Source organism: Drosophila arizonae, chromosome 2, assembly GCF_054131065.1.
Source record: "Drosophila arizonae isolate 15081-1271.41 chromosome 2, UAZ_ARI_1.0, whole genome shotgun sequence".
NCBI lineage: Eukaryota > Metazoa > Arthropoda > Insecta > Diptera > Drosophilidae > Drosophila > Drosophila arizonae.
The window spans coordinates 27577834-27602708 of record NC_142922.1 but is presented as its reverse complement, the minus strand read 5'-3'; the positions used below and the strand labels follow the sequence as shown (position 1 = coordinate 27602708).

The following is a 24875-nucleotide window of genomic DNA, read 5'->3' as shown; positions in this document are numbered from 1 at the left end:
AATTACAATTAATCAGGTTCTTTAATTTTAGAATTGTAAGCCACAGAATATTGTCAAAAAATTTAATTAATCGATTACGAACTACTTATCATCGATAAGAATTCATTTTGCCATTCACACTACATTGGGCTACAGCTGTTTGTGTGCTGATGCAGTGACTGTTGAAAGCTGTTGAAGAAGCAATTTTCCTATATGTACTGAGTGAAAAATTTAAGTTTTGTTAAAATTTGTGGTAATTAAGCCACACACATAGTAGAAACACAAAGCTGAAACAGTTAAAATGGTAAGTTAAGTGGAGTGAAAACAATTTTTGCTCTAGCTAATGTGAAAAGTCAGATTGGATAACAAACCTGCTGCGCTGGCCAGCGCAACACACCTGAGTCACCTTCTCGTGTCAAAAAGTGCATATGGCCGCCTGCAATGAAGTCGGGCTATGCTGATTTTTATATTGCGTGTCATTCCGTTTCAGATGCTGTTTATGTTGCTATTCAGTCGTCAAGGAAAACTTCGACTGCAAAAATGGTATATGGCCTATCCAGACAAGACCAAAAAGAAGATAACACGTGAGCTGGTCACGACAATACTAGCCCGCAAGCCCAAGATGTGCTCCTTCCTGGAGTGGAAAGACTGCAAAATTGTCTACAAACGGTATTTGAATAACAATAGATATGTATACATATACGCTAACCAAAATAACTCTTATATTGCAGCTATGCTAGCTTATATTTTTGCTGTGCCATCGAGCAGAACGACAACGAGTTGCTGACTTTGGAGATAATCCATCGCTACGTGGAATTGTTGGATAAGTATTTTGGCAGTGTAAGCACTTGATATAAATATTCCATATCGATTGTGGCAATTATCATATGCATAATTTGCAGGTTTGTGAATTGGACATCATCTTCAATTTTGAGAAAGCGTATTTCATATTGGACGAATTGTTGATTGGCGGCGAAATTCAGGAGACATCGAAGAAGAATGTCCTCAAGGCGATCGCCTCACAGGATCTGCTACAAGAGGTCAGTACACCAGAGATATATGAACTCTAATGCCTAGCATTGTGTGTGTATATAAGTGTATCTATTTAAATTATGCCGGAGATCTTTTGATTGTTCCATCAATTTTACTGGCCTAAACTAAAGTTTATTTTATTATCTTTATCTCGTTAATGTTTTGTTATATCATACAATTATATTAAAGCCATTTCATGCATATCACTCGGTACATATACCTTTCAAATTCTACTACTTAATTATTATTTTGACTTTCTATACTTTTTCTCTAATTTGTGCAAACGAAACTAATCGAAACTATATAAATTTGATTGAATTTATTGATATTGAACACCAAAACCAAACAGCAAGAAGAGTTCTTTTACTCACTGCAATAGATATTTATTTATTCAATTAATATTTTATGCAATTTATATATTCAGTGAAACTGTTCTTAAGCTTAAGTTTAAATGATTTGTAAACAGATACACATATTTCTATTTTATTTGCCCTTACTTGTCATTGCATGCAATGCGCTTTTAAATTTTTTAATGTTCCGACAAATTACAAACTTGCCAACAAGATAAACAAAGAATACAAAAAACATAAGAGTCAAACGAAATATACGAGAAGCCCACGCAACTAATTGTGAGAATGAATTGAATGTCTTAATCGTTTTAATCACAATGTTAAGCGCTTGCCATAATTGTAAACATTCAATGTAGTTCCGTCCATTTAGAGTATATATTGCCATTAAAATGTAGTACAATTTGTGGTAGTCAAATTTGTGTATTGTTTCCTAAAACTAAACATTATCGAGAAGGTATCAAGTTATTTGTTTTGCATGACCTTTGTAGTGCTGTAATTACATTACCCAATCGAACTTAATCAACAACAACAACTAACTAACAGTTTTACACTTACATATACCTAAATAGCAACTTATTTAACCGCATATCTAAATGTGTAACCATAATACCCTCTCTCTTGTATTACTATTATTAACGCTTACCCTACCCGCCACTGCATATATCGATGTTACAGGACTTCAATGAGTATTTAAACTAATCACAGTTGACAAGAAAAAACATGAAAACATGAAAATAAACCATTCTGTAAAAAGAAAATATATATAAACAATCATACAAAATGAAAACATTTAATAAATAATAGTTAGGTGGTCTACTGATCCTTAGAGGAACACAATTTAGACAGGATTCCAGATTTGTTTTGTGAAGGATTAGCGTGAAAGTCTCTTGATTAACAACCTGAAGGCTGTAAATATTGCTAAGCTTTTTCTACCTGCCGTCGGCTGCACTTACACTTACATAGGATTTTGTTCGCTGCAATGCGTAGCTTGTCAACTGTCCCGCCCCGCTCGACTCGCCCCGTGCGCTTACAACACACACACGCATACCAACATGCATGTACACATACAGACTGTGTACATGGGCAAACAAAAACTCACACACACACAACTGAGCTGTGCTGTCTACTTCACACACACAAACACACATGCATACTGTGTACATGTCAAGTAATTGTTCACACACACTGTTGCAACTGAGCTGTGCCGTTTTCTTCCTTTAACAACATATTGCAATACATGAAGCAAAACAAAATTAAAACAACACAAACACACACACACACCGAAACACATAGACACTACTCTTTTATCTATTGTATCTACTCTTCTTGTTCTTATTGTTCTTATTCTCTGTACTCCAGGACGAAGCTGTTGAGGGCACTTTAAGAGACATTGGACTACTCTAAAAGAAAGCCAAAAAATAATTAGATTGTAGTTGATATAACACATACGCAAACAAGCACGCACGCCTTTTATAGAACGCAAACACCTTATACACGCATACATACATAAGTAATTAGCTGCAGCGATTTAATGCACAGCACACACACACACACACAGATACACACACAACTTCACAGTGTATGTTAATAATAAAAGAAAAACACAAAATCTTGTCAGTGCGCATTAAAGTTAAACTCTAGATAAATTTGATTTCGTAAGCATAAACAACAAAGTGCAATTAGTATTTTCACATAGCGAGGCTAAAATCTAAAAACTATTCAAACATGTAGCGCATCCAGCAGTCGGTGCGGCGGTGCGTCTAATACAAGCATATGGCGCGTTGTCGTCCTCTCATCCTTAGTAGTGAATAAAGTTCATGCAACATTTACTTAACTTCTCATAAGCGTTTAATAGTTTAATAATTGACAAAAGTATCATTCCGAGACCATCAATGAGAAAGCAATATTGTTTACTTTTATTTTACTATATTTATTCTCCACTCCTAAATGGGCAATAACAGTCGAAAATAGGGAAAATAACTGCAATATATAGAAAATTTAAGCTTTAAAATCGAAAAAAAAAAAAAAACAAAAAAAAAATAATAATGCAGAAACTGAAATGAAATATGAAATGTTAAACCTTAAGTAGTAAATAATAAATAATATATATATAAAATATATTTAATACAAAATCAATAGTTTATATACAAAATATATTTAACTCTCTATCTATATATATTCATATGTGTGTTGTACATTTTAGCCAAATTCCTGTGTTTTGTATTTCAATAAAAAACGAGATATTTTACAAAAAAAAAAAAAAAAAAAAAAAAAAAAAAAAAAAAAAATCACCAAAATTGTATGTATGTATTTGTATGCAAAAATAAAAATGTACTTAATATGCTTAGAGGTAAGGTTTGAACGGTGATCGTTGTTTTTAAATCTTAAGTTCCTTTGGTTATTATTTCTCGTGATTGATGTTTTTGGTAATATCTTGATTGTTTGCTCGAGTCACTATGCTGTCTTTGCTGTTCTTCCACTCTCTCTCTCTCTCTCCTTAAGACCATTCTCCACGCTATCCCGCTTTGTAAACAAAATAAAAGCAACAAATATAGATAAAATACTATCGATAAATTTCAACCTGTTTCTAAATCGTCCCTTAGCTTATTTGTATTGTTGGTTTAAATTTATATATTCTTTGCAAAATTAAACACTTTTATATTGTTGTAGCATTTTTAGATCATTTTATTTTAATTTTTTTTTAATTGGTAATTCACAACAAGTGAAGTATCGAGTATACATAATGAAGAACGCATTTCCATTTTACAGGACGAAACACCACAAAGTTTCTTTGACGATCATGGCCTTGGCTAATTAGCAACAAATGCGAATCCTTTAACCATTTAAGTCGCCTTAATGTATGCGTGTATTCATCATAACCGAAAAAGTATATTGTCTATTGTCTTATATTAATTTATCAATGATTATACAATTTGGCAGCTACAAAATTTTTATACACAAATCGCTGTTACACATATATTATAATATATATATATATTTATTCAAATGTACTCGCAACCTATTCCCTTTACAAATGCTAGGCAAATTTAATTTGTCCCACATTAAGAAAAAACTTACAGAATTAATAAAATAATAAATATACTTTCTCTCATTAATAAAAAAAAAAAAAGAAAAGTTGTCAAATACCAACCTAAAGGCTTGATTCCTGAATCGACTCCTTTAAAGCTATATGTGTAACTGCTATATTTATTTACAAATAAAAAACTGTGTGCTCAAATATATATATAAATATATCTTGATCTATATAAATATACATTACATGTACTTTCATAGTTACGCACAACATAAATTACCTTCATACATCATCTTTAACTGCTGACAAACATTTGTTACACAATATTAATAAATAAAATCAACAATGCTAATACAAAATATCCATATGTAGAAAACGGTTTTTTATTTTAATCTATGGTCACACTTGGCAATATCGAGCAATCGATGTTAGTACAAGTGATGTGTGTCTCGGCTAGAAAGTGTTGCAGTCTCTACTTAAATCCCATTTGACGAAACAGCTGAGGCAATCGTTTTAAATTTAATTTGTAGCGTTAATGTAGTAATGAACTAAATTAAAGGAATTACCAGCTAAGAAACCATTAAATTTATTGAGTTTAAATTATACATTCTTTATTGACCAATTGATGTTTTTTGATCAGTCGCATTATAAACTCTTATTTTCCATCAGTGCATTCAAAAAAATGTCTCTCCTGTCTAAAAGGAGTGACTCGATATTTCTTATCGATTACCGACTCAAACGTTTGCCAAAAAAAATAAAAAGAAAAAATACAAAAACATCACGGGAAGAGCAAGTGCCTGACTGACTGTGAGATTGACTGAGAGGGAGTATGAAACAAATGCAAAGAGACATGAGAGCACGAGAGCGAGAGCGAGCCTATTTGAGAGAAATTTGAGCAAATTGGGCAGCGCGCTCCCGCTATTTTCCCAGTGTTGTTGGTGGGACTTTCCGCTGCGGCCGCCAAAAATTTCAACACGCCGAATTTGCAGGCAGCAGCCGAGTGGCGGAGCTGGCGAGCGTTGAACAATTTTCGGCCCCAGTCAGAGCGCACCATCGTCTTCAGCGAAGCACAAGCACACACAACCCACTAGGTGTGTGCTCTTTGTACGTTACGGGGGCACTGCCACACACAGAGAAGAATTTTCATTTTCACATACCACACAACAAAGTGGGAAAAAATGTACAAGAAAAGAAGAAAAACTTGAAAACTTGCACATTCGAATTGTGAAAATTTTCCATTCAATAAAAAACGGCAAACAATCGCAGTGCAAACAATAAACCAAATAAATCGCGAAACGTAAACGTAACCCAGAAAAATTGAAATTCAAGTGCGAAAAATTCCGAAAGCCTGTTCAAAAGGGCGCAAGTAAAATGAAGAATAATTCTTGTTAACCGCAATCGCAACAGCAGTGAAAATTCTTAGCTCCCGCAGCGGAGATGTGTAAACTAAAATGAAAATGAAAATCGAAAATTATTGTGCAAATTCGCACTGGCAGCTGCAGCAGCAGTTTCAATTTTGCAAATTGCCGTCGTCAACGTTGTCCAGCAAAAATATATGGTACATAAAATTTGTATCTGCGCGAGTGTCTGCTTGTGTGTGTGTGCGTGTGAGTGTGCGTGCGTGTATATATATAGATGTGTATGTGCGTGTGTTAACGTGAAAATTACGTTGTCATATGTGCAAAGTTCATAAGCGCTCGTTAAACATTTAATGCAGCTAATACAATTGAAAATTTCCAAAATGCCATTAATAAAAGTTTGCATTGTTTCCAAGTTTTGGACAATTCAAAAATATATGTACAATAAAAGCCACGCAGTCAAGGACTTTGCCATTTAATGTGTGTGTGAATGTGTGGGTGTATATGTGTTCGCCGTTTATCTGTTTGTGTAGGTGTGTGTGAATATGTGTGTGTATGTGTGGCAAGGAATGAACGATGTTGGCAGCCGCAGAACAGGAGCAGCCGTGGCAGAAAGAAAAAAATTCTCTATCTATTGCGATTTGTTCATGCGGCTCGAAAAGAGCGAAGCGCGCAACGTTCGGGAGCGACAGAGAGAGAGGGAGAGAAAGAGCGCGAGAGAGACAGGGACAAAGAGAGAGAGAGAGTAAAAGAAAAGGAGAGTGAGATTGGAAGTGGGAGTGGGCAACGGGCAATGGGCGCTACAAGCACGGGCTGTGGGTGAAAAGTGTTACGGTTGCTGCTTGCTCTACGCATATGTATGCATGCACACACACAAACATACATATGCATATGTACATGCGTGCTATACACGCACACATACACACAGGCGCATAAACATTTATATGTGTGTTGTGCGAACTGCCTCAACGTCAATAATTTTTATTAATTTCCATAATATTTCGCACTCACGAAATTGATGCGGCCTTAACCCCACTAATGCCAGTAGCAGCAACAGCAACATTTGTTGCCAAATTCCATTGGGCTCCACTGCTCTTTGTTCCCTTTTCAGCTGCTGTTCGTAGTGATTTATCCTTAAACTTGGCCACTTTTTGCACACAGTTTCGCTTCGGCTTTTGTGTGGTGAATTGGGGACTGCGCATGCCGCTGGGTGACCAGGACATGAACATGAACCTCCCACGTCGTGGCGACGGTGGCGACAGGCCTCTGTGTCATGCTTGGCTCATATAGTTATACTTATGTACACATGTACATATGTAAGTGTGTATGTCGAGTAGATTTGATATATTTATAAAGACTGCCGCTGGTCTTGCTGGTCCTTTTCATATTGTCGTAAAGCTGAAAATTTCAAGTGTGCCGTCTATTATTAGAATTTGTATGAGTTAATGGTCAAGCTCTGGCGATTGTCCTTGAGTGAATGAACGCTCTGTGCGTGGGTGTCGTTGGAGCACTCATATATATACAACGGTATACATGTACATATGTACATACACATACGTTTCTGCGACTATGCCGTCATCATCATCATCATCATCAGCAGCAGGAGCAATAGTGCCACTGTTATTCCGCTTGACAATGGTGCATACTTATCGGGGCATTTGATAGGCAATGCACAGGGAAAGCATAATGCATTTTCATTCAATTCTGGAATCTAAAACTTTCAATGCATTTTCAATCGGCAGCTCAACTCTGTCGCTCTCTCCCGCTCGCTGTCGTTGCGTTCGTGCTGGGTCTCTCTCTTGACACGCTGTTGATATCATATTTTTGCCACTTTTATTATTATATGATGTCTACTACTTTCTATATGTGCGATAAGTGTGTGGGGAAATAGCGTACACTCAAATAACGGGTATTGCTGCTCATCGCAGCAAACTCACCACACACAAGCAAACACGCTGGGCTCTAGAGTCTAGACACTCTCTCGCGCACGCTCGCTCTCACGCTCTCACGCTCTGGCTGTGGTGGGCTGCCGACAACTCCCGCTCATGCATATTATGTTATCTCGAAACTTTTATTGCCTGTCGTTTGGGGGTGCGGCGCCCACGTAGTGAAAAGGAGGCAGCGCCAAGGAGGAAAAACACGCTCCAACTGCGGGCCAGCGGAATCTAAAGACCATTCCAACATTTTCGCTGCTGTTGTGAACGTTGAGCGACGCTAGAAATAATAATAATAAACGCGAAAAACGAATCAATTAAATAAATAAATAATTCCTAGTTCCGAAAAATGCAATCAAATAAAATAGTGAGCTTTCGAGCAAGTGAGCTAAGTGTAATTTGTGATTTTTTTCTTTAAAGCAGAGCTTGAAGCAACAGTAACAGTTAATTGTAAATAAGTAACAAAGAAATATAGCAACAAACACTCCACCAAACGCGAAGCAAAATATTTATAAATATACAACTAAACAAATATATAAAACATAAGAATACAAAACTACAATGATCTACAATTAAAAGCCAATAGCTCTATTTTTAACCGTAAATGACAACGTAGCCTTCAATCTGATTATAAAGCCCGGACTAAAGGAAAATCAAGAATTCGCTGCTTAATACCATATTACGAAGGTGGGAGCGCAGAGGCGCCGCCAAATTCCGACAAATGTCTGGATAAAAGCAACAACCAGTTGATCAATGGATGAAAATGCAGCCGTCGTCGTCATTTTTGTCGTCGTCGTCGTTGTCCATTTGTCATCGCTTTTGTCAGCCTCAGCAGCAGCAGCAGAAGGCGGTGCCAGAGTCGGAGCCGCTGCCACACGAACAACAGCAACTACAACAGCAACAGCAACAACAACCTCAACAGCAACTGAAACACCAAAGGGCAGCAGCAGTAGCAGCAGCAGCAGGAGCCGCAGCAGTCCAGCAGCAGCAGCAGTTGGCGACACAGGTTACGCAGCTCTCAAGTCACGCCTATTTTTGTACGCCCATATTGCTGGAAGCGCCTTCGCAAGTGACGCTGCCGCTGCTCGAATTAAGCCCAAGCACTCTGCCACTGCCTCAGCTGGCTGCGGCTTAGTACGCACCAGTTACTACAGTTAATTGGCTAGCCAAACTATTCTAAAGGTGCGCAGATGCACATGCAGCCTGCAGTGCCCATCTAAACAAAAGCAACAAGCAACAAACCAACAAGGAAGCAAAGAAACAACAAACACCAAATTAACAACGCACAAACGCCTCTCAACGACAACAACTACAACAGCAACAACAACAATAGTCATCAACAAAGCACAAATTCGCGTGTCACTCTTAAACAACCATAGTAAACATTTACAACAACCACAACAACAACACAACGCCCAGCAACTTTAAACGGTCCCACGCGATTTTTCAACAGGCGCCAGCGATAGCCGCCTGCTAATTGTAAAATTTAGCAGTAGCCGACAAAAACAAAATGGCGGATGGGCATTCATTTGTGAAGAAGACATTTCATAAGCCAACTTACTGTCACCACTGCTCGGATCTACTGTGGGGCCTCATACAGCAGGGCTACATTTGCGAAGGTAAGTGCGATTAGTAGATCATTAAGGAACTATCATAGGGTTCGACTTTCAGAGTGGTTTACGCTATTAAAAGAAACTAATATTTCTTCTTATATGAGTATTTGTATATTATATATAATTTTGTATTGTATATATAATTTCTTTTTGGAAATGACAGAGCGGGAAGGTCACTCTATCTTTCTCGTTTTCTCTTTGCTGGCATTCCTTCTGATCGTTCTTTCAGTGCCCTTTGGCTTACTGCAGCTAAGCAAATTAATAATAAAAATCTTTCTTATATGGCAACCCAAAAGCGAGCAATTGTAGAGACCACAACTTAAAAATAAAATAAACACATGATATATATAGTACATATATTATATAGTAATTACTTTTTGTCAGCATAACAGGATAATTCTTGATAAATTAGTTTACACATGTCTCAAGTTCTCTTGCATATAGTAAGTTTCATTTATTAAGTTTTATCAATTGTATCTTGTTAATAAACTAAATTTTACTGGTATGACATTAATAAAACTATACAACTTGTCTTTGAGCTAAACGAGCAATACATTGTAAAGGCCCGAAACTGGCATTACTTCTAACATTATTTAGAAGTTGCAGTTGGTTCAATAGTTTTAGCTTTGCTAGAAATTGATTCTTTCCTCTTTCTCTCTTCAGTCACTCTAATCATGTTCCTGAACATGCTTAGTCGGCGCCTGTCGTTGGATCATTTCAGTGCCCTATTATCTTTTAATTAGTGCAGATTCTCTGTCTACTGTCTAATTTAGCACAAACTTTGAAAGAGCACAATTAATCAGATCTGAAGGGTTTTTAATTGAGTATACGACACTTTGTATTTAGATGTATTTAACAGTATGACAGCCGACAGTGATCTATGCTGCTCTCCGTTGAGGGAGCTGCAGCAATCTATCTATGCTGCCCATACTTCCAAATCTTTTACTTTTTTAATTATTATCTAAATATTAGTAAACAAAAATAAAATAAATTAAATAAATCTAATAACATAGTTTGGAGCTTAATTGGAGTTTTAGCGAAGGTTAAATTTATGGGAATCGAATCTAGTCACGCAGATATTATTATTAGGCGATTTTAGAAAGTACTAAAGTACTAAATAGGCATTGAACCCAGATATAAAAATTGTTTTTGACATTTAAATATAGCATTAATTTGTATGTAGGACTTAATTGCTTATGACAGCCATATGATGCTATATCTATACATATATATCTATCAAAATATATTCAGTAGAAATTGTATCTGACAACATTTAAAATTGGACATGATTATACATATATACATATGTACTTGAAATATTACACATAGGACTGCATAGCAAGTACAGTTCTTACTTTCCTGTAAATTGATTCTCTTAAGGAATTCAGTAATTAAGAGTCATGTCTCTGGATATTTTCCCCTATTACTCCCAGAAATAGGATAATTTGATTTGTTTTAACATCATAAAGATATTAAATTAAAACTAATATTTCTTATAATGTAAGCTCTATATATAGAACGCAGTAAACTATTCATACATATAGAAAAATGTAATATATATGGGACACATATTATATTATAGATAGATCTTAATTATACAAATTTGACGGACTTGTTTTGTTTTTGTTGTTGTTTGTTGATCGTAGATCACTTCTGGCCTTTAGTCAGTTGCGAGCTGCCAAGTTCAATTTAATGAGCACTAAACGAGCAAATCGAAAGCGCAAATCAGAGAAAAGTGGCCCCAAAATTCTATGAAAATACATTTGTCTAGTTTTGTTAATACATTTTCGAATTGCCATCATAATGTGGACCGAAATCGTGTGATTTTTACAAGCTGCATCCGCACGCTCTCCACATGACCGAGATGCACGCCAATGATCATCAGCGTCATCCACAACATCATCATCATCGTCGTCGTTCTATTTTTGGCGAAAAGTGTGCGCATTTGAACTTTCCCAAAAACAAATAGATTGTTCAACCAGCAGCTGGCAGCATCATGACGTGAGCCCGGCCAACGACGTCACAGACACAGCAACGGCCGTGGGGCCACTGGCAATTGGCGTTGGGGTCTATTGGGGCTGCGGCTGGCCACGAGAATCTATCAAACTGGGGCCAGGCCGGACAAGCCAATCGCCATATCGCTGCTGCTGATGCTGCTGCCGCCTCTCCCAATTGGAAGCGCGTTAGGCGCCTCGCCGCGTGCGTTAATTTGTTTATTTGTGCTGTTTCGGCTATTATTATAATTATTGCATAGAGCGTTTTCTTCCTATTTTTCGTATACCTAAAGATTTCCCAGCCAATTCAGTTGGCCAGCTGCAAATTTGTTCATAAAAATATATATTTACATATGACATATAAATATTACATATAAATGCAATCGCAATCAGCTCGAGATTTTAATATACCAACAGACTTGAGGCTTTGGCTTTTGACAGTGTCAGCTAAAAATAATCGCTCATTGGCATATTTTAAGTGCAATTGTATATTTAATTGTTGCTATGACAGCTTCAGCTTGTCAATATGCATTTCGACAACAGCTAGAGTCAAGAGTGCTTAAAAGGTCATAATGACATCAAATACCCTGCACTCTAAACAACTTTTACAGTCTCGTATATGCCTTAGAGTCCATATTGAAAGCATTGGGATTATATAATACATTTATAAATAATATATACATATATAAATAATATATTAGATCTCTATTTCTTGCTTTTAAATAAACATGCAGATACTATTATTATATACATCATTTGTTGAAGATTTTGCAACTCAATGCTTTGCATTAATATTCGGAATGAACTATCCCCATTTTCGTACATACAATACACATGATACATATGTATCTATGACGAAATATATATATAGAAATAAACAAATAATATGTATATGTATGTATATTTATTTATAGCGAAATGCAATTGAATATTCCATTTCTGTTCGCCTCAAATGTATTTTTAGAGCAAACTTTCGTTTTGTGTAGCATAACCCCAGGCGTCGCTCTCATCGGAAAGCGTGCGAGGGGGTTTTACGCTGCACTAATTGAGTTTGAGCATTAAATTGTGAGTGGGAGAGAGCAAACGAAAGATCGGATTGGCATTTGAATTAAGAATTCAATTGCAGCAGGCAGGCAGGTAGGCAGACAGGTCGGCAGGCAGGTGTGCAAGCTGCACTGTTCCTATAGCGGCTAGAAAGAGATAGAGACTTAGAAATCGGACAGCGAAAGTGCGAGTAAGAGAATGAGAGACAGAAAGAACGAGAAGTCACTCGCCCACACACAGTTGCCAAACAGCAGCGGTTGCGCTCTGTTACTCGCCTAAAACTAGGTCGAGATGCACTCACAATTGCATACACACAGAAATACACACTCACGCACACACACACACACAAACAGAGCCGCGCGCGTACAGGATGCGCACAGCTGCAGGCAACGTTTCAATTGGTTTTCAAGGGTTGCGGGGGCCGATAACAACTGGCAATTGCAGCAACAGACGCAGCAGCAGCAGCAGCAACAGCGACAGCAGCGGCAACAGCGACAGCAGCAGCAGCAGCAGCAGCAGCAGCAGCAGCAGCAGCAGCAGCAGGTGAGCATAAGGACCAAATTGAATGTGAAAAAGTGTGTGGGCTCGTTACAAGCCGGCTGGCCTGCTCTGCTCTGCTCTGCTCTGCCCTGTTCAGCTCTGTCGTGCCCTTGTCCGTGTGTGTGTGGGCCTGTTAACACACCTACACACATACACACACACAGGCAGACAGAAACACATAGGCACACACACATATACAGACAGCTGTTACCCCTGCTTCCGTTACTAGCCGATAGCAATGAAGGGCTAAAAGTGCGTCATCAATGGCCGCCATGAATGTGGCGGAACCAAAAAACCGAGTGCCATATGCGCAAACAGAGGTGCGGACCTGCTGCCGTTTAATTACCTTCTCCACAACATCGTCGGTGCTGTTCATTCATAACGCTATATAGAAAACCAAAGCAGCAGCAACAACAACAGCAACAGCAGCAACACAACCACTCCCAACAATGGCAGCAGCAATTACAACAATATAAAACAACAAACAAATGAAAACAGATTTTGTATTTGTGTTTCTTGTTTTGTTTTTTTGTTTTCTTTTCGTAAACTAGTGGGTCGTCAGTTTGGCTGGCAGAACCATTCGATTGTTGGTTGCGAGAGCGGGCTGTCCTCAAGTGGCACTGCTGACGTTGCGCGCCAAGCAACAACAACTTTGATCCAATACATTTGGCTTTTGAATTTAGCTACGCGATCCATAAACCACACGGGCTGACAGAAGATACTCTATATGCCTAATTTGATGTTTTTAAGACCAAAACTGTATCCCTGGCTCATTATCATATGATAGGATTACTTCAAAAATAGGAAGGAAATTTTTCAAATATTAAATTTAAAATTAAATTATTTATGTAGTAACGATGTCTGAATCTCCATTCAAAAGCAAGAAACAGAGAATCAATATATTTGAATTTTATAAAATAATTAATCCATTCAAAAAAGTTGCGCCAATTGCTTTAAATAAATAAATATTTCTTTTTTATTCATATTAAATTTTTAATAACTAAAGATGAGTATAAATTTCAATATTTTGACTTATGAGTTTAATTTTAATAAATCTAATTTTGAATTTCAATTAAATATTTGTATATAAAGATAGACTCGTTTAATAACTCAATTTGAATAAATAGTTCTTTGATTTTCATTAATTTCGTATTTATACTTTTTAGTATATGCATTTAATAATTAGAAAATATCTATTAAATTGGCATTTATTTTGAATGTTAAATAAACGAATCATAATAAATTTAGATTATATTAAATTATATTATATCTAATTAATTGCTGATTACTTAAATTTAAATACGTAATAGTTTATTTCGAATTTTAGATAAATAAAAATGATTTAAAAATTTAACATACATATAAACAATGGAATTACATTTTTTTTTTTTAATTTCTACATTTTTAATCTTTAATACACGAATTCAAATTAATTTAAGATATATCTGATTTTGGGTCTACCTTATTTACAAATGATTTCTCATTATCAATAAGTATAAAAAGTTTATTTTATTATATTAAATACCTTCAATAATATTTATTCAATTAATATTATAAATGATATTACGGTACATGCAAATGGGAAAGCTTAGCATAGTCAAAAAGCAACTTGTAAACTGTCTAGAGCTACTCTTTTTCTATGATCCGAGATAAGCATAATACAGCCTATAAATATAAATTAGTTACAGGGTATGCAAATCCAATCTCTATCAAGTGGCGCAGCTGGCGGCAATGTCGACGTCAACATCGCGCGTTGATAGCCATTCGCGCTATATATCCTTGACTGTTGCCTTGTGTGTGCTTACGTACTTGCTCCAAAGTGCTATGTGCGCGTTTGTGTGTGTGTGTGTGCGTGCACGCTCGCACAGCAAATTCTGTAGCTGCGCGCATTTGGCTCTGAATCGAATTGAGTTTATTTCATTTGGAGCTCAACAAATTACATTTATGGTAAACTAAAGCGTTATGCTATTTCGATTGATGAACTATAAATAGCACGCAAATGCAATTTGACGAACTATTGAATTATGAATTGGCTGCACTCGCTTGCCGTAACTGTAACTGTAACTGTAACACACATACATACATACATATTCGTCAAAGCGTCGGTTGACATTTCCAATGAAAAGCCCTCGAGTTCGAATGTTGCGCATACGCCATGTTGGTCGTGGTCAGGGCCAAGTGGCCACAAATTTAGAAGCGAATACGCATTATATACATATGTACATATCTATATAGATATGTATATATGTATGTTATTCATGCGTCACATTCATCCAATCATTTCTATATTTAATTATGGTTTCATCTATTTTCGAGAGAGTCTAGCTGTCATGAAGTTAGATTCTAAATTGATTTGCTGTCGAAAGCAAGTTTCTATAACTCATGTCTATGTTCTATGCAAATATCAGTTTTAATTGTTGCTATTGTACTACGCATGTCAACTTGTGCCCATTCAATTGCCACAGCTAACACGAACACACAGACACACACACACACACAATCAGTATGGATACACACATAGAGTGTGTGCTCTTTTGGCTTCGCAAACATTTTTTGCCACCTCACACACACACACATGCATACATACATACATACATACATACATACATACATACATACATACATACATATATATTTTCATTTTTGGGCATCGTCTTCGAGCTTTACTTGCTGCCAACTTCTTTGAGTACTTTTAGACGATTTGGCTTTAGGTTTCCTTTGTTATTGTTGTTCTAAGTGTAAGCACACACACAGACACGCACACACACACATATATATATACTCACAAACAATGACGATAACGCGCCCTTGCTAAGCAAAAGCAAAAGATGAAAAAGTAAAAGTGTGTTGAGTTTCGTGAATTTCCCAACCAGACTGAAGAATAACATTAGAAAATTTCCCATGCGTCCTCGTCGCGCTTATCTTCTCTGTTGGCATACAGACACATATATATATACATACATGCGTACGTTAACATTTTGGTATACATAATGCCAAAGAAAATGCAAACCAAAATGAATATAACTATAAATACATGTATTTAATATATATGTATGCATAAATACATATGTATGTATGCACAGATAGTTAACGTCCACTCGTAATGCTCCAAATCATAAAATAAACCTAGTGCGGGCCACGTGCTCCACTCGAATCAAACGATATGGATATGAGAATTGTATGCCTGCTGCTTGCTTCAAATATGTATAATATTATGTTTCATGAACCTGCACACATACACAGACACTCACCCGCTTGCTCACTCTCTCGTCGATTGAGAGGCTGCAGTTGATTTCATGCCAGCCTCACATTTGGTTAAAAAATTTGTAATCCACTTGGAACATGCAACATGCGCCGTAAACGCTTCGAGTACTCGTTTATTTATATACATAGCTAAACGACAACAGCAACAACAACAGCTACAGCTACAGCAGCAGCAACAACTCATGAGTTCATTCATGACGTCAGGGCGTCAGCGTCAGGTCAGCGGCCTAATTCGACTCAGAGCCAAATACATACAAGCACATCAACTCAAATGCATATCTACAAATAAATGTAGCCCCAACTGCACGCATACATACATACATACATACATACGTACATACTGGCATGTATTCAATTATGAGTTTATTTTGCTACACCTATGCACATACATAAGTACCTATGCATGCATATAATTAGATACATACATATATGTATGTATGTATGTACATAAAATGTTTGTAAAATGTTCACGCAATGCTAAAAATAAAATTCTTATTTCTATGTTGGGCTACACGCAGAGAGATCTACCAAAAATACATACGAGACCACACACACAGATGCACACGCACTATCATGCACACATACACGCACACACCTATGCGTATATGTAGCTGCGCTGCACTCAGCACATGTATTCGTGTAGTGTTGCTGCTCAAGACGCTGGCAGCGCAGCTTCGGTCACAGGCTGCGAGCTGTTGCTACTTCCATTCAGACACCAACACACGCGCACATAGAGTAGACGAAGTAGGAGCGAGCGGGAGAGAGCTCTTTGTTTGCCCTACAGTATTGTTTTCGCTTTTGTCCGTGCTTCTCTCCCTCTCTCGCTCTCGCTCTCGCTGTGTGCTGCTTTTGCTTCTCTTCTTTCGGTTAGCCACTTAGCGTTCGCTTCCATTTTGATTCAGCTCACTTGAGAGTGAGTGTGTGTGTGTGCTGGTATATATATGTGTGTATGTGTGTGTTTGTGTGCATCTGCATGCAAGTGCTTTTGTACATGCATGCGTGTATGTGTTTGCGTGTGAGTGTGTGTGTGTGTGTGCATAAGCCTTCAATGAAAATGGCGCCCATGAACTCAAGAGCCAGCTTGGCCCATCGCTATGAATGGCCGAGTAATGGTTGGCTGACGATGACGTAGCATTGTCCACAAACCCAAGCATATAATGTGCATTTCAGGGCACATACCTTTAAACATGTACAGTGAAATCACTATAAAGGAGCTGAGGATAACGCCTCGTTGGCTAGCCTAATTGGCTAATTAGGTCCGCATGGAATTAAATTATAATTAGCTAGATATGCATAAGTAAAATAGAAATATTATAATATAATAGAAATAATAAATTATAATATTATTTTTTATGAAATATGGAATATATAAAAAATACCTGTAGTAACATACAATATATTTACTGATTCTATTGAATCTTAAATTATGTTATTATTATCGTCTATTGTCACAATAATTATTAAGTAGCCTCATTATATTTCATCAAAAAGAAATTTAAAACATATAAATATTTAAAAGTCCGATTTTTTAAGCAGCTTTGACTGTATGTAATGCAAATGCGACTCACATCCAGGCGTAAAATTATGGGGCTCACTCACACATATGTATGTGTATATGTATGTGCATATAGATACATACATATACATCTATATGCATGTCTGTTTCATTTAGATAAGCACTGACATTACATAGCTAGAGAGAACGGTGCCTTTATTTGCTATTGAATGATACTTTCATGACTTCCCCGTTTTGCTTCTCTCTTTTGCAGTTTGCAACTTTATTATACACGAACGATGTGTCACCAGCGTTGTAACGCCCTGTTCCGGCATTGCGCCATGCATTATAAAGGTGCGTACACTACCGCATATACATACATATATATGCAGGCATGCATGCATGCATGTAGGTCTATATACATTACATACATGCATGCCTGCCGCATATCTGCTGTTCATTGAATAACTTGACAACTGTCATCTCGTTGGACAGAATCCCGTCGCCCATTGTTGGTCGGAACCAACCCATCACAAGAGAAAATTCTGCACCGTATGCCGTAAGAGATTGGATGAAACACCAGCGGTGCATTGTTTAGGTAAGCCAGCGCGCCCCATCGACCGACAAGTAGAATGGCTCGAAGCTCGCTCCTGTCCCGGTTTGAGGGCTGTCTGTTAATTTAAAATGCATTTCATAACCAATTCCTGTTCATGTCAAACATGTATTCAATTTATTTATAGCTTTATGCACTTTTCGTGTCATTTTCGTCAAAGTCTAATTCGTAATATTTCATGATCTATATAAGTACATGAATTTAAATTTGCTTATATATTTATTTTAAAGTGTTCTAATTAATTTCGTGAGATTGACCTATATAAAATTATATGTATATTTTTATTTTTGCGCCAGAACTTAATTCGAAATATTCCAAGAAATATCTATAAAAATTTACTTCTATATATATGTTAGTTTCATCAAATTAATATAGAATCGTGAGATCATATAGAAAATTGAATTTTGTATATTTATAGAAATTTCAGGAAATTTTGTCCACAAAAATTAATTTTAAATTTGTACTTACATTAATATACTAAAATTATTTATTGCCAAGTATATATGCATATATATGTATAATAAAATATAATAAAATAATGTATCCCCCCTCACAGTTTGCGAATATTTCGCACATATTGAGTGCCAAGATTTTGCAGTGCCCGATTGCACAGAGAATGCAACATACGTGCCAGGCAAGGAATTGCTTAATGTGAGGCATCAAGTGAGTAACAAATAATAGATGGATGATACAGATGGTAGATATGAGAAATCTGATATGATTCACAGCATCATTGGCGGGAGGGCAATCTTCCATCAACGTCCAAATGCGCCTACTGCAAGAAAACCTGTTGGTCTTCGGAATGCCTCACAGGTGAGTGAATGATTATACGATAGAATCTTCCTTATGCTAATCAATTGCTTCCCTTTATTCGCTCAGGCTATCGCTGCGAGTGGTGTGGCATGACCACGCACGCTGGATGTCGCATGTACCTGTCAACCGAATGTAATTTTGGTATTCTACAACCTATCTACTTACCTCCGCATTCAGTGTCGATACCACGTACAGAGGTGCCCATCGAGGCGATCATAGGCGTCCAGGTCAAATCGAAGACGTCGCTCGTACGCGACTATTCTTGTCGTAAGTACCAAACTGGCCTCATTTCTAGCAAACGTATCCCAAATTCGATCGCATCGATTGCGCGATCCAATTGCCACGGCCTAAATGCGGCGGCCAGCCAATGGGCGCACAACAGCTCACTCACCCAAACTCACCCAATAAGCTGCATCAGCTCTCGATGTTGTGCACATTTGAATGTATTCTCAGATCCATGGACTATCATCTCAGCTATTCAAGCCTCATCCTACTCTTCTCACCTTGTTACACTATCGCAAACAGTTTTCGTCTTGTTATGTCTCCTTCTTCTGTTTGTTCTCATTTATTTTGTTTTCAAATTGAAACTTGTTCAGTCTACAACTGCGGTTTATTTCCTCATTTCGTTCACTCTGCTCTGTCTCTTTGTCGATTGCTTCCTTTCATTTCGATTTATTCATTTATTAAGTTTTTCTTGTGTTATTTTAAACGTTTCTTTTTTGGTTTGGTTTGGCAGCCAGCCCGGAGCTCGGTGCAGAGGCCGCGGCTGGTGAAGTTGGTGCATCGGGTTTGTGTCTCAAGGAGCTCCTCGAGCTCCACAGACAGCGTCTTGAGCAATCGAAACAACATTTTTTACTTTCAACGCCGCCCACGCCCACATCCTGTGGCTCCATCTCCCTCTGTGTCTCACCCACGCCATCGCTGACAGTGGGCGACACAAGCAACTCGCTAACCGGCGGCTATCAGGACCCGGACGAGCCAGATGCCGAGGAGGACGACTACGAACAGCAGTGCAATACGACGGAGCCTGACAGCGCCTTTCAGCTGACCACCGCCTCCAGCAATGTGGGCCCAGGGCCACTGCAAAAGTCCCCGTCGGCCAACTCCTCGTTGCATCTGCTCTACACGAGTCTGTTCCGCAAGCTGAACCATGCGCGCCGACGTCGACGTCGCGGCGCCTCGAACAGCGAGCAGGATGACGACGACGACGATGACTTGGATGGCGGAGTCTGTGATATTAGCGGCGGCGACCTGAGCGACGATTACGATCATTGCGATGTCTCGCTGCGCAAGCGCTGCTCGCGTCGATCGCCGCGCGACGTCAGCGAGACGGATTACCATGGCGACGTGGAGCTGGAGACGGCGCCGCGGGAAAGCTGCTATGAGACGTCCGATACGGGTGGTGAACTCACCAATACCGACGATCTCGACTCCAGCATGAATCTGATTAGCAACCTTAGCTATAATAGTAGTAATAGTAACACCTCTAACACCTCCGAGCAGCGCCGGAATCAAGCGCGCTCCACTGCCACAGCCACAGCCGCAGGCACAGCCACAGGCACAGCCACAGGCACAGGCACAGCCTCAGGCGCAGCCAAGGGCAAGGGCCCCGCCCCTGGTCCGCCCACGGCTGATGCTTCACATGCCTTAAGCGTGCTCGCCGGCCGCAACCCAAAGACTGCAGCTCTCTTGAAAGCCAAGCCCAAGCCCAAGCCCAAACCCATACTCAGTGCGCCCAAGCACAAGGGCGGATCGGTGAGCTCACCCAATTCCAGCGACTGCTCCTCGGCATCCCCCGCACCGACCGCGGCGGTCCTGCAGCTGTCCCCTGTGGGCCGCAGCAAGTCGTTCCAGGAGCCGGGCATCGCCCGCAACAAGAAATACGGACGCGGTCTGTTCCAGCGTCGACGCTCCAAGCGCTCGCCCAAGGGCGGCGCCAAGAGCAACTACAGCCTGGACAGACTATCGCAAAACATTGAGATAACCATACAGGATGAGGATGGCAACTATCAGCCATACGATGACAACTATCACATGCTGTCCGCGGCGCGTCTGCCCCACGATACGGATGCCGATGGCTACGACGATGTGGATTACGAGGATTTGTATCTGGACGATCGGCCGCATAGCGTCGGCGGCGTCGGCGGCCTAAGTGGCGAGGACATCGCTGGCGATATCAGCGATGGCGCCGCCAGCAGTCGATCCCGTGCCAGCGATGCCGATGGCCAGGCACCGGGTCACGTGCTCGGCCGTCTGCTGCGGCGCGTGCGCGGCCTGTCCGCCGGCTGGCGCAAGCCACGCTACCAGAAGCGCAGAGGTGATTAGCGTACCGCTATCTTTGTACTCGTTTTGTAATCTCTCTCTAACAGCAACTGCCACCGACTGCCGTATACTGTCAGTACTCAGTGCTCGATTGGCTTAAGTTTGATTTCGGTTCTTGGTTCTTGTTTCTAGTTATTGAGCTAACAATCTGTTTTAGTTATCGATTGTTTTTAACCTACTTTAATTAACTACTAACTCGACTAATCATCACACGATCGCACCATGTCGCCTCGCATTACACATTTCGCCACAATCGTCACAGTCACAATCGATCCACAGTCAACTAACCCCGACACTGCATGATCACCTCAAGCTAACACCCGGCCCGGTTCAGTGATTGAAGCAGAGACTAACGGTTTTTTGTAACTCTGCGCTCATTTAGCACGCAGTATATCGGAGGAGTTTAGCAGCGGAGATGCGCCCCGCTTCAAGGACGAGGAATCCCTGGGCAAGGGCGAGTCCTCGCATGGCATGAACGCCCAAGGCGGTGCCGGTAGCAGCAGCGGTGGCGGAGGCGCAGCTGCTGCCAGCGCCAGCGGCACTGGTCCTGGCTCAGGTGGCTCTTCCACACAGTATCGAGCCGAGCCGACGGGCCACAAGTCCGATAAATCGGAAAAGGACCGAGAGAAAAAGGAAAAAGAACGTGAAGAGAAGGATATAGGTGAGTATGACAAAGGATATCCCACTCCCAAGGCCAAGACTAACCAGTTCCATCGTTCCATTCTTTGCAGAGATGATCAAGGTGTTTGATGGCAACAACTCATTCCGACGCCAGCAGTACCGTGCGATCGTCGTTCAGCGCACATACACGCTGGAGCAATTATTGACCACCGCCTTGCGAGCTTTTCACATCACACGCGATCCGCAGGCCTTTTATCTGACCGATATGTATGCGCCCGCTGGCATGGAAGACACACCGCTGCAGGATCCGACGCCCGTGTTGAATCTGACGCACTTGGAGGGCAAGCGACCGGCCATCTATTTGAGGTTTCACGACAGGGACCGGGGACATGTGCGTGTGTATCCTGGCAAATTGCAGTGCTCACTGGAGGATCCCTATGTCAATGTTCCTGTGGATAATACAACTGTCATCAAGGACTTGATACGCGACGCTCTCGATAAATTCGGTCTACATGATAACCAAATACAGGACTACAGGTACGACGACTCATAATCAAAAATTTCAACTATCTAACTCCCAATCCGCTCCCAGATGCTCGGAAGTCTTGCTCGACCGCGGCGTTACCGAGCGCATACTCTCGTGGAACGAACGTCCCTGGGATATAATGAAGCATCTGGGCAAGGATTCCATACGACAAATGGAACTGATGCGCTTCTACATGCAGCATAAGCAGGATCCCCATGGACCAAACATTGCACTCTTTGTGGGCAACCTGCCCACAGGACTCTCGCAGCGCAACTACGAGCAAATTTTAAACAAATATGTGACTGATGAGAACAAATTCATCAGCATTGGACCCATTTACTATGAGTACGGTTCGGTCGTGTTAACATTCGAGGACGCTCAAAAGGCGGTAAGAGTAGACACCTTAGAACTGACTGTTGAGGATCCTTATCAATTTCGTATATTTCGGATCAGGTTCGCGCTTTCTACAACCTACGTGAAACGATCATTGAGGACAAAAAGCTACTGGTCTTGCTATTGCCAAATATTGAACCCAGCATGGTACCCTCCGATGTCAGGCCACTGTTGGTCTTTGTAAATGTGAAATCCGGCGGCTGTCAGGGCCTGGAACTAATATCGAGCTTTCGAAAACTACTTAACCCGTACCAGGTCTTTGACTTGGACAATGGTGGTCCGTTACCCGGGTAAGCGACAATTAAAATGGAATGCCTAAGAACTTGAGCACCTAATTATTATCTACTATCCTTTCATCGACAGGCTCTACGTTTTCCGCCAAATCACCAACTACAAGATCCTGGTATGCGGCGGCGATGGCACCATTGGCTGGGTGCTGCAATGCTTGGATAACGTGGGCCAGGACTCTGAATGCTCTAGTCCGCCGTGCGCCATTGTGCCGTTGGGTACAGGTAAGTAGCAAGACTCCGATTTGCCCACCTGTTTCCTGTTGCCTAAGCCAAATTCTTGCCAGGCAACGATCTGGCACGCGTTTTATGTTGGGGCTCCGGCTACACCGGTGGCGAGGATCCCCTAAATATGCTGCGTGATGTCATCGAGGCCGAGGAGATTAGATTGGATCGTTGGACCGTCGTCTTCCATCCGGAAGATAAGCCCGAAGAGCCGGCTATGAAGGCGCCCTCACAAACCACTGGTAAGAAGAAGAAGGCGCACCAAGCACATTTATCGCAACAAACAAATCAGCATCATCAATTACCGGCTCTGACATCGAGTGATATATCAGGTCATTTGATGTTTCAAAATTTTGTTATTGTTTATTATGCGTTTCACTGTCTAATTTAACTAATGCCCCCATCCACAATCCCAAGGCCAATATCCTTGTAAAAAGAAAAAAAAATCAGCAATAGCTCTACACTTCGTGTTGTAATTTGAAATGTGCTTTTAAATACTGCTTTACAAATAATACAAATATCCGCAAAGATATCTATTTCTGTGAATATTTTTGCAACTAACAAGAGAAATAAAAACAGGTTTTTACTACCTTTATGATTCCCCTTTCGAATCCTTCCAATAAGTTGCAGAAATATCTCATGTCATGTCGAGCTACCCGATTTGAGCTTTAGCTGCCATAAAGTAGTCAAAATAATAAATTCCAAGCCTCCCGATCTAACCATATAAAAGTAAAGTCCGTGCAGACTGCGCCGTCAAGTTTGTTAGCTGATGATAAATGCTGTAGCTTGAATGTATATACGATATATTTGTGCTCTTAGTAGAGCTCTGCATGCACCCGTACTAGTTGTAGTTAGTTCTGCCGACGAGCGAGCGAGCGAGCTGCTCCTGGAGCACAGGTAAAGTATATAAGTATCAAGTTCGGCTGCTGTCTGGAATTCGATCTCTTAATACATCGGTAAAACCGACTCATATATCCAACTCGATGTTTTGTAAATTCAATTTTTGTTGTGATGTGTCAATGTGTGCGTTTAGCGTTTTGTCCCCCCACCCAACGATTCGAACAACTTCGAACTAAATAATTGCTCTCAATTGCCAGGCGGTGCCCAAAACGAGGACAACTCCCAGATCTTCGTAATGAACAACTATTTTGGCATTGGCATCGATGCTGATCTCTGCCTGGACTTTCACAATGCTCGCGAGGAGAATCCCAATCAGTTCAACTCACGGCTGCGCAACAAGGGTTACTACGTGAAGATGGGACTGCGCAAGATTGTGGGACGCAAAACGGTCAAGGATTTGCAAAAGGAGCTTCGCCTAGAGGTCGATGGCAAGGTTGTAGATCTGCCACCGGTCGACGGCATCATCATATTAAATATATTGAGGTAAGCTTAGGACTTAGATCACACAAATATCGTATGACCTATTGCTAATCACTCT

General features: G+C 40.0%; 2 protein-coding genes across 23 annotated transcripts in view; both read left to right on the top strand.

Annotated features, from left to right (window-relative positions):
• Positions 1-122: 122 nt before the first annotated feature.
• On the top strand, positions 123-4372 carry AP-1sigma (AP-1 complex subunit sigma-2). 4 transcript variants are annotated; one of them, XM_018006027.2, is made up of 5 exons: positions 123-283; positions 470-648; positions 711-819; positions 882-1019; positions 4131-4372. In XM_018006027.2, the coding sequence occupies exons 1-5, from the start codon at positions 281-283 to the stop codon at positions 4173-4175; spliced, it is 474 nt and encodes a 157-aa protein (XP_017861516.1). In that variant the 5' UTR covers positions 123-280; the 3' UTR covers positions 4176-4372. The 4 variants fall into 4 exon arrangements, with proteins under 4 accessions (XP_017861516.1, XP_017861527.1, XP_017861537.1 ...); XM_018006038.2 differs by lacking the exon at positions 4131-4372 and adding an exon at positions 2721-3409; XM_018006048.2 differs by lacking the exon at positions 4131-4372 and adding an exon at positions 2037-3409.
• Positions 4373-4599: 227 nt separating this feature from the next.
• Positions 4600-24875, top strand: part of LOC108612762 (uncharacterized) — a 30484-nt gene continuing 10208 nt past the window's right edge. For 3 of the 19 annotated variants that reach the window (XR_016270925.1, XR_016270924.1, XM_089473521.1), the window contains exons 1-15: positions 4600-5761; positions 8108-9306; positions 17912-17991; positions 18133-18235; positions 18807-18913; positions 18979-19063; positions 19130-19330; positions 19800-21380; positions 21768-22046; positions 22117-22543; positions 22599-22920; positions 22986-23215; positions 23289-23437; positions 23500-23769; positions 24535-24820. Coding sequence is in view for 16 of the 19 variants with exons in the window: in XM_089473521.1 (XP_089329647.1) it covers positions 9198-9306; positions 17912-17991; positions 18133-18235; positions 18807-18913; positions 18979-19063; positions 19130-19330; positions 19800-21380; positions 21768-22046; positions 22117-22543; positions 22599-22920; positions 22986-23215; positions 23289-23437; positions 23500-23769; positions 24535-24820 (4229 nt within the window). In the remaining 3 variants the exon portion in view is untranslated. The other 16 variants (XM_089473577.1, XM_089473596.1, XM_089473557.1 and 13 more) reach the window with 16 other exon arrangements.

Excerpts from the sequence above, each read along its gene's own strand:
- AP-1sigma (XM_018006027.2), top strand. Across the intron at positions 649-710 it reads TGCAAAATTGTCTACAAACG|CTATGCTAGCTTATATTTTT; the intron begins GTATTTGAATAA and ends CTTATATTGCAG. Across the intron at positions 1,020-4,130 it reads CACAGGATCTGCTACAAGAG|GACGAAACACCACAAAGTTT; the intron begins GTCAGTACACCA and ends TCCATTTTACAG.